This window comes from Thalassophryne amazonica, chromosome 4 (genome assembly GCF_902500255.1).
Source record: "Thalassophryne amazonica chromosome 4, fThaAma1.1, whole genome shotgun sequence".
Taxonomy (NCBI): Eukaryota; Metazoa; Chordata; class Actinopteri; order Batrachoidiformes; family Batrachoididae; genus Thalassophryne; species Thalassophryne amazonica.
In genome coordinates this window covers 1,402,275-1,419,250 of record NC_047106.1, presented here as the reverse complement: position 1 = coordinate 1,419,250, position 16,976 = coordinate 1,402,275, and the positions used below count along the sequence as shown (strand labels likewise).

General features: G+C 41.3%; 1 protein-coding gene across 5 annotated transcripts in view; it reads right to left on the bottom strand.

Moving 5' to 3' along the window:
- Positions 1-5,211: 5,211 nt before the first annotated feature.
- The window catches only part of LOC117509343 (S-arrestin-like), an 86,952-nt gene continuing 75,187 nt past the window's right edge, over positions 5,212-16,976 (bottom strand). For all 5 annotated transcript variants that reach the window (XM_034169007.1, XM_034169009.1, XM_034169010.1 and 2 more), the window contains exons 12-16: positions 11,148-11,225; positions 10,640-10,654; positions 10,323-10,375; positions 7,092-7,101; positions 5,212-5,330 (exon numbers count right to left, since the gene is read on the bottom strand). In XM_034169007.1, the coding sequence (XP_034024898.1) occupies positions 5,240-5,330; positions 7,092-7,101; positions 10,323-10,375; positions 10,640-10,654; positions 11,148-11,225 (247 nt within the window). In that variant the 3' untranslated portion in view covers positions 5,212-5,239. The remainder of the gene's footprint in view (positions 5,331-7,091; positions 7,102-10,322; positions 10,376-10,639; positions 10,655-11,147; positions 11,226-16,976) is intronic.

The window sequence follows — 16,976 nt, the reverse complement described above, 5'->3', positions numbered from 1 at the left end:
AAAAATGGCAAAAACACGCACAGTGTAAAGCTAACATTTATGTGTTAAGATAAGGCTTTTCAGAACTGACCAACTGTTAACCTTGTCCTTTGTTTTATCTATGTTTTTATTATTTATTATTGCATTTTAACCTGTGAAGTGCTTTGTGACTTATGTCTGTGAAAGGCACTATATAAATAAATTTACTTACTTACTTACTAATATTGAGTGCACGTTTTACAACATCATAAAAGGTGCTAATAAATAACTAATAAAATGTGCACACATTCCACATGCAAAACATTTTGCGATGACACTTCCAGGGCTCCATAAAAATGCCTGTTTTTACAAATAAAAATGGAATATTTTACAAAAGCACATTTATCTTTAAACCAACACACGACACATGTCAGATTAACGTGTTGGTTTACATAATGAATGACTGAACCAATCAGTGTTTAGCAGAGGCACTTTTACCCAGAATGCTTTGCAGTCTGTGTTTGTTCCAAAACCTCAGAATTAGTGCATTATTCAACATTAAAAGATATATGTTATATGTTAACTTTGTACAAATGACAGAATTGACATTAATGGAGTTATTCTATCAGTATTTTCACAAAACCATAAGTTAGTATGACTTTATTTTTCAAGACCTCCGCCTGACCGGAGCATTATGATTAGTAGAGAGCTGATTTTGTGGGTACTCTCAGGATTCTTCTGTACAGCTTCCTACAGGGGGCAGCATGGTCAAACATGGAAATACTGGCTCATTCTTTGGGTCTTTTGTCGCTTTTGATGCTTTCAAAAGTGATCGTGTTAAAAGTCAATTTCAGCTTCTTAGTAATTGCAAATGTACCAGAGACAACACTGGAATTTATCGGTTATCTGTAACTTCCGATACATTTTTGGGTGGTTTATCGGTTTATCTTTATCAAAGATAACTTTTAAGTTATCTGATTATCTGTTATCAAAGTTAATTTTTTGGTTATCTGTGCCCACCACTGCAAATAAGTATTTGAACACCTATGGACCAGCAAGAATTCTGGCTCACACAGACCTGTTAATTTTTCTTTAAAAAGCGCTCTTATTCTCAATTATACTCAATTAATCACACTCCAACCTGTCCACCATAGCCAAGACCAAAGAGCTGTCTAAGGACACCAGGGACAAAACTGTAGACCTGCACAAGGCTGGGATGGACTACAGGACAACAGGCAAGCAGCTTGGTAGAAGACAACAACTGTTATGATTATTTATTAGAAAGTGGAAGAAACACAAGATAACTGTCAATCTCCCTCAGTCTGGGATTCCATGCAAGAGCTCACTTTGTGGGGTAAGCATGATTCTGAGAAAGTTCATAACTACACAGGAGGACCTGGTCAATGACCTGAAGAGAGCTGGGACCACAGTCACAAAGATTACATTAGTAACACATGATGCTGTCATGGTTTAAAATCCTGCAGGGCAGCAAGGTCCCCCTGCTCAAGCCAGCACATGTCCAGGCCCGTTTGAAGTTCACCAGTGACCATCTGGATGATCCAGAGGAGGCATGGGAGAAGGTCATGTGGTCAGATGAGACCAGAATAGAGCTTTTTGGAAACAACTCCACTTACCATGTTTAGAGCATGAGAACAACCCCAAGAAAACCATCCCAACCATGAAGCATGGGGGTGGAAACATCATACTCTGGGGGTGCTCTTCTGCAAAGGGGACAGGACGACTGCACCGTATTGAAGGGAGGATGGATGGGGTCATGTACTGCGAGATTCCCTCAGTAAGAGCATTGAAGATGGGTCATGGCTGGGTCTTCCAGCATGACAATGACCCCAAACACAGCCAGGGCAACTAAGGAGGGGCTCCATAAGAAGCATTTCAAGGTCCTGGATTGGCCTGGCCAGTCTCCAGACCTGAACTCAATAGAAAATCTTTGGAGGGAGCTGAAACTCCAAACCTGAAAGATCTAGAGAAGATCTGTATGGAGGAGTGGACCAAAATCCCTTCTCGCAGGGTGTTCAAATACTTGTTTTCCTCACTGTAGCTACATACTCAAGTTCATCATTTACACTGGCAAGACTGTGACCACAAGTGAGCATGGGCTGTCATATGATGTGGTCATGAACCTGATCCAGCCATCCTCGCTTGGTACTGGGTACAGTACCACATTTACATGGACAATTTTTACACGAGTCGTCCCAAACTGTTCATGGACCTGGCTAACGTAGTTTGGGGCATGTGGCACATACAGGGAGAACAGGTGAGGATGCCCCAGAGGGAGGACACAGAAGGAGCACACACATATGGTGGAGCTGGTGTGCCAACTGTGTGGCACAGACAAGACAGGTGTTCCACAGAACAGGAGCCAGAACCATGTTCCTGTGCCAATTGTGGCAGGCACAGATCCTCACCAGAAGGCCACAAAAGGAGATTGAGGTGCCAACGGTGCCTTCAAGTGGACAACAAGAGGAGTGACACACCGTGGAGGTGTCAGGCCTGCGATGTGCCTCTCTGTGTTGTGTTGGACAGGATTTTTTTTTTTTTTTGAGTGGCACAAATAATTTGTGCTGCATCTTATTTTGACATGTGATTGTTTTGTAAATAGCTTAGCATTAGCATTTCCTGCACTATATGTTTTTGAAATGTACAGTACATGTACATGTATAATGAGCAGAGGGTTGTCGCGTGTTCAGTGCATACATTAAGATAATTTTGGGACAACTCCAAAGCTTCACACAGCAGCTTCTTGATAAAGTCACTCATTGTTGCTGAGTCGCGCTCCGTTCCCTCGGGTACACCGTAAATGCGAATGTTCTTTCTTCTTGTATGATTCTCTAGGTCCATCCTGCCCTCAACCTCATCCAGTCTAACGCTCACCTTTTGAGAATTCAGCTTTAATTTTCCTTAAGTGCTCTTTATTTTCTTGGCGAAAGCCTCTTATTTCCTGTATTATCACGTCCAAATCGGCCATATCTAACTTGTCCGCATTGTCTCACAAAGTGTGGAGGGGTTCTTCAGTGCGCATCCTTGCGTCAAGCGATGATTAATGTTATTTCAGTGAGTTCAGGCTCCCACTTTAATATCACTTCAAAGCTTTTGTTTTCAGGTGTATTGCACTTACTTATTCTCCTGTAGGGACATAATTGTGTCTTCTTGACGGGGTTAAGATTTTAATTCCTCTGGTTTTCCGGGAGCTTGTTCAGAGTGTGACCATCACGGTGATGTTCAAACCGGAAGTCCAATTTGAATTTATTTTAATTTATGTAGCACCAAATCACAACAAAGTTGCTTCAAGGTGCTTCACACAAGTAAGGGCTAACCTTACTAACCCCACGAGCAAGAACACAGGCAACAGTGGTAAGGAAAAACTCCCTCTGATGATTTGAGGAAGAAACGTCAAGCAGACCAGACTCAGAGAGGTGACCCACTGTTTTGGCCGAATCCGAGAAAACTTCACTGATTCTCACCACAGATAGATAATAGGCCAAGAAAGACAACTGAATTTTGGAGGTGATCCGGATCGGTGGACATCAGAAGTCTCAGTTAGCTCTTGTTTGATCTCTGTTATTAGTAGTTTGGTCTAAGCGGCCACCCCTCTGACATGGCTTTTATGACCTTGGTGTGTTAGAAATACATAATAAATGAGACAGAGGGTTGTCTGAACTTGTTTCTCTTTAAAATGTCACATTATCATTTTCGTTTGTCAAAAATGAGTCTGGAGTCATTTTATGTTTATTACACATTTAACAAGCATCTGAACGATACATGAGCTATGAAACTTTCTACAAGTGACACAGTTTGGCCAGAAAAAAAAAAAAAATGAACATCTTCTGCTCAACAACCCCACAATCCCTGGAGTTTTTTTTTTTTTTTTTTTGGGATAGTGATACGGTGATCTAGTTTTGCAAGATAATGACTTACAAGAATACAAATTGTTCCAGTAACAGATCAATACAGTTTTAAGTCAGTCATAAAAACAAGACAAGACCACTCCCATCAACTGTTTCAAAAAATGTTTGTCAAGTAGTTGGTGTCTCAGGGTTACACACACCCCACTGTGCCCTGGTTTCCGTCCACATGCCAACAGATGCAGCTCTACGCTGTTAAAGCCGCTCCATCTCGCTGCTGTTGGAGTCTTGTTTTGCTAGTAGCCAACCACAAACCCCTTCAGCAGAAGTTACATTCATTCTGGTCATAGTCCTGATCCGAAAGTATATTTTGTGTTGACAGTTTTGATCATCATCATCTTCCTTCCTCATCCCATTAGGCGGTGCCACAGCAGATCTCACCAACCACCTGCATGTCCTCCCTCAGCACATCCATAAACCTTCTCTTTGGCCCCCCTCTTCCCCTCCTGCCTGGTGGCTCCATCCTCAGCATCCTTCTCCCTGTATAGCCTGGGTCTCTCATCTGTAGATAATTTAGTATTAATACTCTAATTTTCCTTCTTTCCTGAGTGCTTAGTGCTCTGTTTTATTTTTATTCATACCACTGAGTCCTCACCCTTTGAGATCAAGAGATGACTGAGAACAAAATGTGTCTGGCTATGTCTTTGCAGGAGAACCAAGGTCCAAGTCTTCAGATTCCTGATGCTTCCTATCTCAGAGTGTGGTTGGAGACTTGGAATCTAACCAGTGACCTAAGGTGATGACTGAATGTCTTTGGTACCAGGTCTCTTTGGAGGATCCTTGGGTCCAGCTGGAATGACTTTGTGTTAAAATTTGGGTTGGTGAGACTCACATGAGGAGGATCACTGTCAGCTACAACTGTGTTGAGGACCCCAGCAGCTGGAGAAGGTGAGCGACACGCACACACGTCACCTCCGTGCGGCAGATTGATGGTTACTTTGGAGCGGTGGGGATGGACCAGTTGTATGCCTGCCTGGTTGCATCCAGAACTCAGGGTGGTTCTACAGCGCAGTGGATGCAGCAACACACAGTGACTTGCAGATCCGACAGGTGTCATCTTCAATTTGTGTATTGGTTTCATCTATCCCTTGCATAACCTTGAATCTTAGTATTAGCGCCAGTCAACACATAAAGATTGTCCTGAGGGTGGTGGCCAATATCATGTCTTGTCCACCAGGGAAGTGTCCTGAGATCAGTATCTGATGTTTTTTCAGACTGAACCATATAATGTTGTTGTCATGGAGACATGTCCTCTGTCTCAACTGGCCAAACTGTGTCTTTCTGGGAATCTGGTCCCTGGCTGCACTACAGCAACACCCAGATTTTGGAATTGGCTGATGTCAGCCAACATGGTTCCTTTATACCTCAGTGGGCGACTCGTCATCATCTCCAATCACGCCTTTCAGGTAGGCTCTCTTAAACTCCTCAAACACCATGTCGTCTGTGTCACTGTGGGACAGAAAGGTCAAACAGGTCAAAGGTCTTCAGCCACATTTGAATCTCACATCTGTCCAGTAAACAACGCAGACACTTCAAACCCACAACTCATTCACAGCAGACCAACAAATAAATAACATCTGTTCCTCTTTAAGTCCATCTTAAAAACTCATATACTGATATAACTGATTTCCCATGGAATATTTGACAGCGGGCCAGAGACAACAAGCTTCATATTTAGCACTGATATGTATTACAAAGGCTCCATCAAAGATATGGAAACAAAGCAACATGGATCCAGCAAGAAATTGATCATCGGTGGCCCATTAACGAGGAAACCAGCAGACTGCATGTGTGGCCAGAACAAGTCTCAGCTTGTGGGTGTGATCAGTGAAGTTTGGTTCTCAAATGCCTTCGCACCGAAGCTTGTGAACAGGAAGGTGGTATTGGTGGTGCAAGGCCGCTATTACTCGCTGTATAGTGATGATGGGGAAACAGCCACAAAGAGTTACCAGAACTGTTTTCAGATCAGGAAGAAACAGATAACAGAAGTGTTCTGCACTGTGCCCATGCCCAGGCTCAGGGTTATGGCACAGTACATATCTGAAGCCCAAATAGTGACGTGTTGTTTAACCTGCTACATCATGCATCCAACTTTGAAATCACCGTTCTGTTTGACCCGGTGCAGGGGATGAGAGAGGACTCCTGAACATCTCTGACTTAGCCAGGGGACATAGTCAAAGCATGTGCACTGCACTGTCTCTTCATGCACTCACACACTGTGACACCACCAGGATTTGGGAAAGTTTGGCTCATAAAACAGCTCCAGAGCACAGAAGCCTTTGTAGATGCCTTGGCCAAACGAGGAGACTCATGGGATGTTCCTGTAATATTGTTTGAAGAACATGAACAGTTCACATGTGCTATGTATGGTAGGGTGCGATTCAAGTCTGTCACAACTGTCTTGTAGACTTTCCCCTTCACTCTTGCAGATATTCTTCTACCACAAATCGCTCCTGCCACCTTTCTCCAACCTCTGTACCACACTGTCCTTTACTTTGGACAGTTGACCCCAAGTATTTAAACTCATCTACTTTCACTTCATATGTACTCAGTCTTGCTCCTACTGACTTTCATTCCCCTTCTCTCCAGAGCATTTCTCCACCTCTTTGGACTCGGGTAAACCTGCTCTGTATTCTCACTGCAGATCACAGTGTCATCTGCAAACATCATAGTCCATGGAGACACCTGTCTGATCTCATCAGTCAACCCTTACATGCTTGGGTTCACTCTCCACCACCTCATCTAACTCACTCCAGAAATCTTTCTGCTTCATAGTCTGGGGACTTTTGTTCTTTTTTTCTGGGTCTAAGGTTACTCGGGTGGTCTCCATCTTCACAGTGTGGTCTGATGATGTTGGAAGCCATGAATTTCAATCACTTATCACACAAGTTACACCGAACACATTGAATAACATCAAAGTATGGAGCAAATTAAACTGAATTATCATGAGTGCAGATGGAGAATCAGGAAGTCATCCTCACTCACTGAATGGCAACAGACGCTCGCTGCACCCAGAGGACGTGACGAGACACAATAGTACAGTTACCTGCTATGAAACTATGTCAGGTTTGGAGAGTTTTAGCAAAATGAGTGAAAGAAACAACCGACAGTAAAGACTTTTAAGTGAGTACAAAGACCTGCTCACTGTGTCATTGTTTTACTGAGAAGACATTAGGACAGAGTGAGACCTCTTCATGACAAACGTCTTACCTTTCCTTGGCTGCAGACGTCGAGGTAAAATGAGGAGATGAAAGACAAAAACAAAAAAAAATCAGCACCAAAGCAACGAGTTTGTAAAGAAAAATCTATGTCTTAGCCTCACTTTTGACAAATACCCAGTCAGTAGACAGACTTGTGGATAGTTTAAACTCAGTGCTCAAAACTACACTCGACATGATTGTGCCACCTGTGTTGAAACTGCGCTTCCCCAAATCACAGTCACCTTGGTTCAATGATTACCTGCGTGACCTCAAGCATAAAGCAAGAGGTCTAGAACGGAAATCGCGTCGTTCAAAATTAGATGTATTCCACCTTGCGTGGCGTGATGCTATCTTAGACGATATGCATGCACTATTGGCCACAAAGCGGACCTATTACTCTGATTTGATCAACAAAAACAAGCATAACTCAAAGTTCTTGTTCGACACGGTGGCAACACTTATTCATGGACAACCAAGATTTCCTGGATTACTTTGAGAAGAAAATAGATGACATCAGGTTAAACATATCCCAGCATGCCTTAATCCAGCCACTACACCCTGCTATTGAGGTTGGCGCCATTACTGAGGTATTACCTAGATTTACAGAATTTGATAGTATCTCTCTAGACATGCTGACGAAACTCGTAACATCAACAAAAAGCACAACCTGTTTATTTGATCCTATACCAACAAAACTGTTTAAGGACCTGTGGTCCACTCTTGGGCCGACTGTGCTGGAAATTATTCATCTTTCTTTAACTTCTGGATCTGTTCCTAAATGTTTCAAATCTGCAGTGATTAAACCATTACTTAAGAAACCTAATCTTGACCCTAGTGTATTGACAAACTATCGGCCGATATCAAATCTATGATTTTTCTCTAAACTTCTGTAAAAAGTGGTGTCACAGCAGCTCGTAGACTATCTTACTGAGAATAATCTCTTTGAGCCACTGCAGTCTGCTGTTAGAAAATATCATTCCACAGAGACGGCTCTCAATAAAGTGGTGAATGATCTTCTGCTTACAATGGATTCAGACACCACTACGGTTCTGTTGCTGTTAGATCTCAGTGCTGCGTTTGATACAGTGGATCATCATATTCTACTTGATAGGCTGGAAAATCATTTTGGGATTACTGGGAGTGCCCTTGCATGGCTGACGTCATACTTGACCAGTCGTTCTCACTGTGTTTTGTACAGTGACACTACCTCTAACCTTAGTGACATGAAATTTGGGGTTCCTCAGGGGTCTGTCTAAGGCCCCCTGCTTTTCTCCCTTTATATAGCACTGCTTGGGCACATATTGTGGCGTTTTGGGATTACCCTTCACTGCTATGCAGATGATACTCAGTTATATATGCCGATAACTGCCGGTAATCTCGTTCACATAAAATCCTTAGAAGATTGCCTTGCATCAGTGAGAAGTTGGATGTCTAGAAACTTCCTACTTTTAAACTCCGAAAAGACTGAAATGATGGGTCTTGGTCCAGTGAGACATCGGCATCAATTTGACCAGTTAACACTCAGCCTCGGCTCGTGTGTCATACATCACACTGACAAAGTGAGGAATCTTGGGGTAGTTTTTGATCCTTCGTTGTCCTTTGACCTCCACATTAGAAATATTACGAGGACTGCTTTCTTCCACCTGTGAAATATAGTGAAGATTCGTCCCATCCTGTCTATGGCTGATGCTGAGACCCTGATCCATGCATTTTTCTCTTCTAGATTGGACTACTGCAATGTTCTATTTTCTGTTTTACAGCAGTCCAGCATTAGGACTCTCCAATTGGTTCAAAATGCTGCAGCTAGACTTTTGACAGGACGCAGAAAGTTTGACCACATTACACCCATTTTAGCGTCTCTTCACTGGCTTCCTGTCCCAGTGAGATCAGATTTTAAGATTCTGCTACTAACCTATAAAATCATTCATGGACTGGCACCTCCCTACCTAGCTGACCTAATTAAACCTTACGTACCGGCCCGGGCTTTACGTTCTCAGGGTGCAGGACTACTTTGTGTCCCTAAGAAGAAGTCTGCAGGTCACAGAGCTTTCTCTTATCGTACCCCTGTTCTGTGGAATGATCTCCCTGTGTCAATAAAACAGTCAGATTCTGTGGAGACTTTCAAGTCCAGACTTAAGATGCACTTATTTTCCCTTTCATATGGCTAGCATACTGGTACAGTTGTGTTTTACGCTTTTTACTCTTTTAATTCATTTTATTAGGAAACTGAGCGTGCCGTGGCCTCAACTTTACCTAAATTCTGGGTCTTTTAGTGAAGTTTAGGGTTAGTGGTCGGTGATCACCTTAGTATTTCTTCTGTTTTCTTGTTGCTTAATGCTGATAAATTATACTGTATTTCTTCTCTTTCTGATGCCTGATTCTGTTTTTTCTCTCTGTTTAAGGTGCAGCTCCATCCAGAGATGGGAGTTGTATTCGTGTTGGCGATCCTCCAGTCCTGCGCACCAACAGCATTTCTTGTATATTTGTCTGTGAATTGTTCTGTATTTGTGTCTGTATCATGGCCCAAGCAGAGGGTCACCCCTTTGAGTCTGGTCTGCTTGAGGTTTCTTCCTCAGAGGGAGTTTTTCCTTACCACTGTTGCTCTGGGGGTTAGTAAGGTTAGACCTTACCTGTGTGAAGCGCTTTGAGGCAACTCTGTTGTGATTTGGCGCTATATAAATGAAATAAATAAATCTAAAGTGTTCATCTGATCAGGCAGAAACTCAACACGTGTTCTGAATTTGTTCTAAAACATGACTGTGGACAGAAAAAATGTCCAGAAGACATCCTACAAAGACAAGGACAAAATCCAAACAGCAGAAAGAGACTGTCTGCGTGGGTGTGCGTGTCTCTGTGTGCGTGTGTGTCTGTGTGGGTGTGCGTGTCTCTGTGTGCGTGTGTGTCTGTGTGTGTGTGCGTGTGTGTGTGTGTGTCTGTGTGTGTGTGCGTGTGTGTGTGTGTGTCTCTGTGTGTGTATGTCTCTGTGTGTGTGTGTCTCTGTGTGTGTGTGTCGCTGTGTGTGTGTGTGTGTGTGCGTGTGTGTGTGCGTGTGTGTGTGTCTCTGTGTGTGTGTGCGTGTCTGTGTGTGTGTGCGTGTCTGTGTGTGTGTGCGTGTGTGTCTCTGTGTGTGTGTGCGTGTGTGTGCGTGTGTGTCTCTGTGTGTGTCTGTGTGTGTGCATGTGCGTATGTGTGTGTGCGTGTGTGTGCATGTGCGTATGTGTGCGTGCATGCGTGCACAGACCTGGATCGGGTTTCGGGTGCATCAGTCTGAACGGGAGCTCCAGAGACACTTCGCTGTAAAAGAGGAGGTGGTGAAGAAAAAAAAGACGTCATGTTGATCGAGTCTTTTCCCAAAACGCACCACGGTTGGTTCTAAGAAAAGATTCTTTGAAGTATTAAAAGAACGATTCCTCATGAAGTTTTCAGTCTGTTAAAAAACATAACTGCTGGAATGTTCAATTAGGTTTAACTGTGGATTGGATTTTCTTTTCACTATTTTTAATGGGCTCTGGAATTTCACCTGAGTTTCCATTTGAAGGGACTTTTGGTGAAGCTTACCTGGATCCCACCATCCTGGTCACCGTGCACACGGAGCAAGAAGACAAGAAGACAAGAAGACAGCAGGTTGAGTGTCCTCATCGCTTCCAAACGAAAACTCAGCACATTAAAAACACTTCTGTCTCCATCAAACCAAAGAACCAAAGAACCGAGGTCATCCTGTGACACCCCCCCCGAGGTCGTCCTGTGAGGCCTCCCCAGGGACTTCCTGTGCCCCCCCCCGGGGTCATCATGGGTGCTGGTCTGTTTTGATATCATCATCCATGAATTTGAATTAAAGTGGCTCAAAGTCTCCTTCAGCTGCTCTGGATGTGGGTGGAGCTTCAGTGCTGAGTTCTGATTGGACAGATGGGAAGTCCAGCGTCCCATGTATCAGGGTTTTTATTGTGTTATTCTTTGCAAAAATCCAACCTGTTCATGATGGAAGTGTCTTTGTTTGTTTTTATGACCTGAAGCTGATTCTGACAAACTGGTCATGATTTCCCAGCATGCCGAGCGGCTCACTCACCCAGACGCCATCATCCTCAGCACCACCTTATAGGAGACGAGCATCCCCTGGACCTCCTTCAGGACCTCCTGTTTGACACTGAGACACACACACACACACACACACACACACACACACACACACACACACACACACACACACACACACACACACACACACACACACACACACACACACACACACAGACAGACAGACAGACAGACAGACAGAATGAATTAATTTTTGTTCGGCGCACACACACACACATACCTAACAAAAGAATCGCTCATAAAACAAAAGAAACCAAAAGAAAAACAAACAATTTCCTAGTTTTGTGCGGCCGAAAGGCTGAAGAAAAAGCCTATAAATGCCCCCCACCAGTTGCTATATACACATATATGTACACTCATAACAACAAATACCAAAAAAGAAAGAAAAAGACAAGAAAGACAAGCAGAGACAATATAGATTAATCAGTAAACTAAAATATCTCAACACAGCAGAACAAACAGCAGCATAACACATAAAATCGTCAATAGTTTTACATCCTCATTGAAGACAACTTTGGATGCTGTAGCTCCTCTGAGAAAGAGAGCTTTAAATCAGAAGTGCCTGACTCCGTGGTATAACTTACAAACTCGTAGCTTAAAGCAGATAACCCGTAAGTTGGAGAGGAAATGGCGTCTCACTAATTTAGAAGATCTTCACTTAGCCAGGAAAAAGAATCTGTTGCCCTATAAAAAAGCCCTCCGTAAAGCTAGGACATCTTTCTACTCATCACTAATTGAAGAAAATAAGAACAACCCCAGGTTTCTTTTCAGCACTGTAGCCAGGCTGACAAAGAGTCAGAGCTCTATTGAGCTGAGTATTCCATTAACTTTAACTAGTAATGACTTCATGACTTTCTTTGCTAACAAAATTTTAACTATTAGAGAAAAAATTACTCATAACCATCCCAAAGACGTATCGTTATCTTTGGCTGCTTTCAGTGATGCCGGTATTTGGTTAGACTCTTTCTCTCCGATTGTTCTGTCTGAGTTATTTTCATTAGTTACTTCATCCAAACCATCAACATGTTTATTAGACCCCATTCCTACCAGGCTGCTCAAGGAAGCCCTACCATTATTTAATGCTTCGATCTTAAATATGATCAATCTATCTTTGTTAGTTGGCTATGTACCACAGGCTTTTAAGGTGGCAGTAATTAAACCATTACTTAAAAAGCCATCACTTGACCCAGCTATCTTAGCTAATTATAGGCCAATCTCCAACCTTCCTTTTCTCTCAAAAATTCTTGAAAGGGTAGTTGTAAAACAGCTAACTGATCATCTGCAGAGGAATGGTCTATTTGAAGAGTTTCAGTCAGGTTTTAGAATTCATCATAGTACAGAAACAGCATTAGTGAAGGTTACAAATGATCTTCTTATGGCCTCGGACAGTGGACTCATCTCTGTGCTTGTTCTGTTAGACCTCAGTGCTGCTTTTGATACTGTTAACCATAAAATTGTATTACAGAGATTAGAGCATGCCATAGGTATTAAAGGCACTGCGCTGCGGTGGTTTGAATCATATTTGTCTAATAGATTACAATTTGTTCATGTAAATGGGGAATCTTCTTCACAGACTAAAGTTAATTATGGAGTTCCACAAGGTTCTGTGCTAGGACCAATTTTATTCCCTTTATACATGCTTCCCTTAGGCAGTATTATTAGACGGTATTGCTTAAATTTTCATTGTTATGCAGATGATACCCAGCTTTATCTATCCATGAAGCCAGAGGACACACACCAATTAGCTAAACTGCAGGATTGTCTTACAGACATAAAGACATGGATGACCTCTAATTTCCTGCTTTTAAACTCAGATAAAACTGAAGTTATTGTACTTGGCCCCACAATCTTAGAAACATGGTGTCTAACCAGATCCTTACTCTGGATGGCATTACCCTGACCTCTAGTAATACTGTGAGAAATCTTGGAGTCATTTTTGATCAGGATATGTCATTCAAAGCACATATTAAACAAATATGTAGGACTGCTTTTTTGCATTTACGCAATATCTCTAAAATTAGAAAGGTCTTGTCTCAGAGTGATGCTGAAAAACTAATTCATGCATTTATTTCCTCTAGGCTGGACTATTGTAATTCATTATTATCAGGTTGTCCTAAAAGTTCCCTAAAAAGCCTTCAGTTAATTCAAAATGCTGCAGCTAGAGTACTGACGGGGACTAGAAGGAGAGAGCATATCTCACCCATATTGGCCTCTCTTCATTGGCTTCCTGTTAATTCTAGAATAGAATTTAAAATTCTTCTTCTTACTTATAAGGTTTTGAATAATCAGGTCCCATCTTATCTTAGGGACCTCGTAGTACCATATCACCCCAATAGAGCGCTTCGCTCTCAGACTGCAGGCTTACTTGTAGTTCCTAGGGTTTGTAAGAGTAGAATGGGAGGCAGAGCCTTCAGCTTTCAGGCTCCTCTCCTGTGGAACCAGCTCCCAATTCAGATCAGGGAGACAGACACCCTCTCTACTTTTAAGATTAGGCTTAAAACTTTCCTTTTTGCTAAAGCTTATAGTTAGGGCTGGATCGGGTGACCCTGAACCATCCCTTAGTTATGCTGCTATAGACTTAGACTGCTGGGGGGTTCCCATGATGCACTGAGTGTTTCTTTCTCTTTTTGCTCTGTATGCACCACTCTGCATTTAATCATTAGTGATTGATCTCTGCTCCCCTCCACAGCATGTCTTTTTCCTGGTTCTCTCCCTCAGCCCCATCCAGTCCCAGCAGAAGACTGCCCCTCCCTGAGCCTGGTTCTGCTGGAGGTTGTTTCCTGTTAAAAGGGAGTTTTTCCTTCCCACTGTAGCCAAGTGCTTGCTCACAGGGGGTCGTTTTGACCGTTGGGGTTTTACATAATTATTGTATGGCCTTGCCTTACAATATAAAGCGCCTTGGGGCAACTGTTTGTTGTGATTTGGCGCTATATAAAAAAATTGAATTGATTGAATTGAATAAAACAGAAGAACAGGAACAAAGTCAGTTAACCTAATTTATCGGACTATAATAAGTAATTATGTTGTTTTTATAAAGTCTTTTCAAGGCAGCCAAAGTACCAGATAATTTAATACTATCAGAACAGTTATTCCAGATTTTAACAGCTTTTACGGAGACGCATTGAGGTCAGAGTTTATTGTTAACTTTATATATGGTCTGTATCATCATATAATCAACCAAGTCCCAAAATTTCAAAATGTGTAAACAAGCAAACAGTGAGTTTGTTGACTCACGATATGTTTTTTTTTTTTTTGTTTTTTTTTGTACTTATAACTCTTAGAGTTTTCTTTTGTAACAGAAATATTGGGTTTGTGTTTGTTTTATGTGTTTCCCCAAACCTCACTGACCAGTGAATGCTGGGAGAGGAAGTATTGTGCTTTATACAGAATTTTGATGACTTTTGACATTTTGGATTTAACATAATTTATATATGTTTTCCAACTTAATTTGTCATTGATTAAAAACTCCAAGAAATTTGGTTTTGGTTACTATTTCAATTTCAGCATCATTCAATAATAAGTTTCTACTTATGTTCCTGGGCTTAGTCCCAAATATAATACATTTTGTTTTACCCAAAGGAAGCGATAATTTATTTGAATCAAACCAGTATTTAATTTTTTTTAGTTCCCTCTCGATTATGTCCAGGAGCTGTCCCAAATGATCCCCACTACCAAACACAGTCGTATCATCAGTAAACAAAATACATCTCACAGACTTGGAAAACAAACCTATATCATTAATATACAACAGAAACAGTAACGGCCCAAGGACTGAACCCTGGGGATCCCCATGTGTAATCCTCAAAAATTCATAATTTGTCCCCCCAAAATGGACACACTGATACCTGTTGTGTAAATAGCTAAACAACCAAGGGCCAGTCCTCTAATGCTGTACTTATGTAATTTGTCCAATAGTAAAGTGTGATCTATGGTATCAAATGCTTTCTGCAAATCTAAGAAAACTCCTACAGTGTATTTCTTCTTCCTACTGCATTTGTAACTTGTTCAACAAAATCAATTAAAGCCAGTGAAGTAGTATGATTTTTCTAAAACCACACTGCTGTTCACTGAGTATGTGATGTTTAGTTATGAAATTGTTCAACCTCCTCACAAATATCTTTTCCAGAATTTGTGAAAACTATGGTAACAATGAGATTGGCCTGTAGTTTGAAAGGCACTGTTTGTCACCAGATTTGAATAGTGGTATCACCTTAGCCATTTTCATTTTGAAAGGAAATTTCCCAGTCATCAATGACAAATTACAATAAGTCAAGGGTTTAACAATACAATCGATAATTTTTTTTTCAAAAACATATCAAGATTGTCACTGTCAGTTGATTTTTTTCCCTTTTAGCTTATGAACTATGTTAATAATTTCATTTTCATCTGTTTCTTTAATATATATTGAATCCAGAGTTGTATTAACTGTTTTGCTGTTGTCCAAAGAGCATATTTTAGAGGATACAATTGAATTTGATGTTTTTACCCACATTAACAAAATAATTGCTGAAATGATCTGCAATAACTTTATTTTCTTTTATGATTTTGTCAGAATCTGTATGAAAATAAGATGGATAATCTTTAACAACTTTTTTCTTTTTAATGATTTCGTTTCGTCCAAGTGCCTTTAATGTTGGTTTTATTTTTTCCCAATAAATCACAGTAATATTGCTTCTTACACAATCAAATAATGTTTGTTATTTGTTTTTGTATGTCTTATATTTTCTTTCATCTTGTTTTGTTCTGAATTTTATAAACTGCTTGTACAAAAAGTTTTTCATGCATTCTGGAGTCCCTTTGTAACCCAAGGTTTATCAGTTTTGTTTTTCCAGTTCTTGGCATAAACGGGCAATGTTTGTCATACAAGTTGGAAATAATGGAAATAAATAATTCATATGATTTGTCAACATCCACATGATAAATATCACACCAATCTTGACATATTAAGTCCATTCAGAGGTTCTCAATAGTAACGTCAGTAAATTTCCTTTTGAGATTTGCGGTTTCCTTTTGCTCATTTTTAATCAACTGATGATTTGAAAGCTACAAAAACTTGCAAATGATCACTGATGTCACTAATGAGTCGTCCACCTGTTATGTTCCCTACAGCAGCATTTGTTAATATATTGTCGATAAGTGTCAATGTATTCGTGGTTATCTGAGGTGGATGTGTGATCACTGGGTACAATCCCACAGAAAACACAGACTTTATGAATTCTGTTATATGTAACTGACCATGAGGATGCAGTTTTACCCCAGACACACACACACACACACACACACACACACACACACACACACACACACACACACACACACACACACACACACACACACACACACACACACACACACACAGAGACAGAGACACACGTGAGCTGGACACTGCTTTATTTCCCATATTTTTATCTTTTCTCTTTCTGCAGGAAATCTGTCCAATTTCTATCCGTCCATGTGAACAACAGTCCGTCATTCTGAAACTTTTTGGTGAGTGAAACCACCAATCCAACAAGTCGCTGCTGTGTGATCATCAATCACTTTGATGCTAATGTCACTGCTCTGTGCTGACCTCAGAAAGATGAGGTGAAGAAGACACGGAGTCTTTACTGTCACCACACATGCAGTGAAATGTTTCCAGGAAACTCGTCTCCTGATGATGGATGCAACAGGATAGAGATCCAAATCCAGGGTCAATCAAGAGACGCCTGAACTTTGGTCTGATTAACGTGGGAATGTCATTGCATGCAGACAAACACACAGTCCCCGACAGATCCTCAGCTTGGTCTGACAGCTTGGAAAC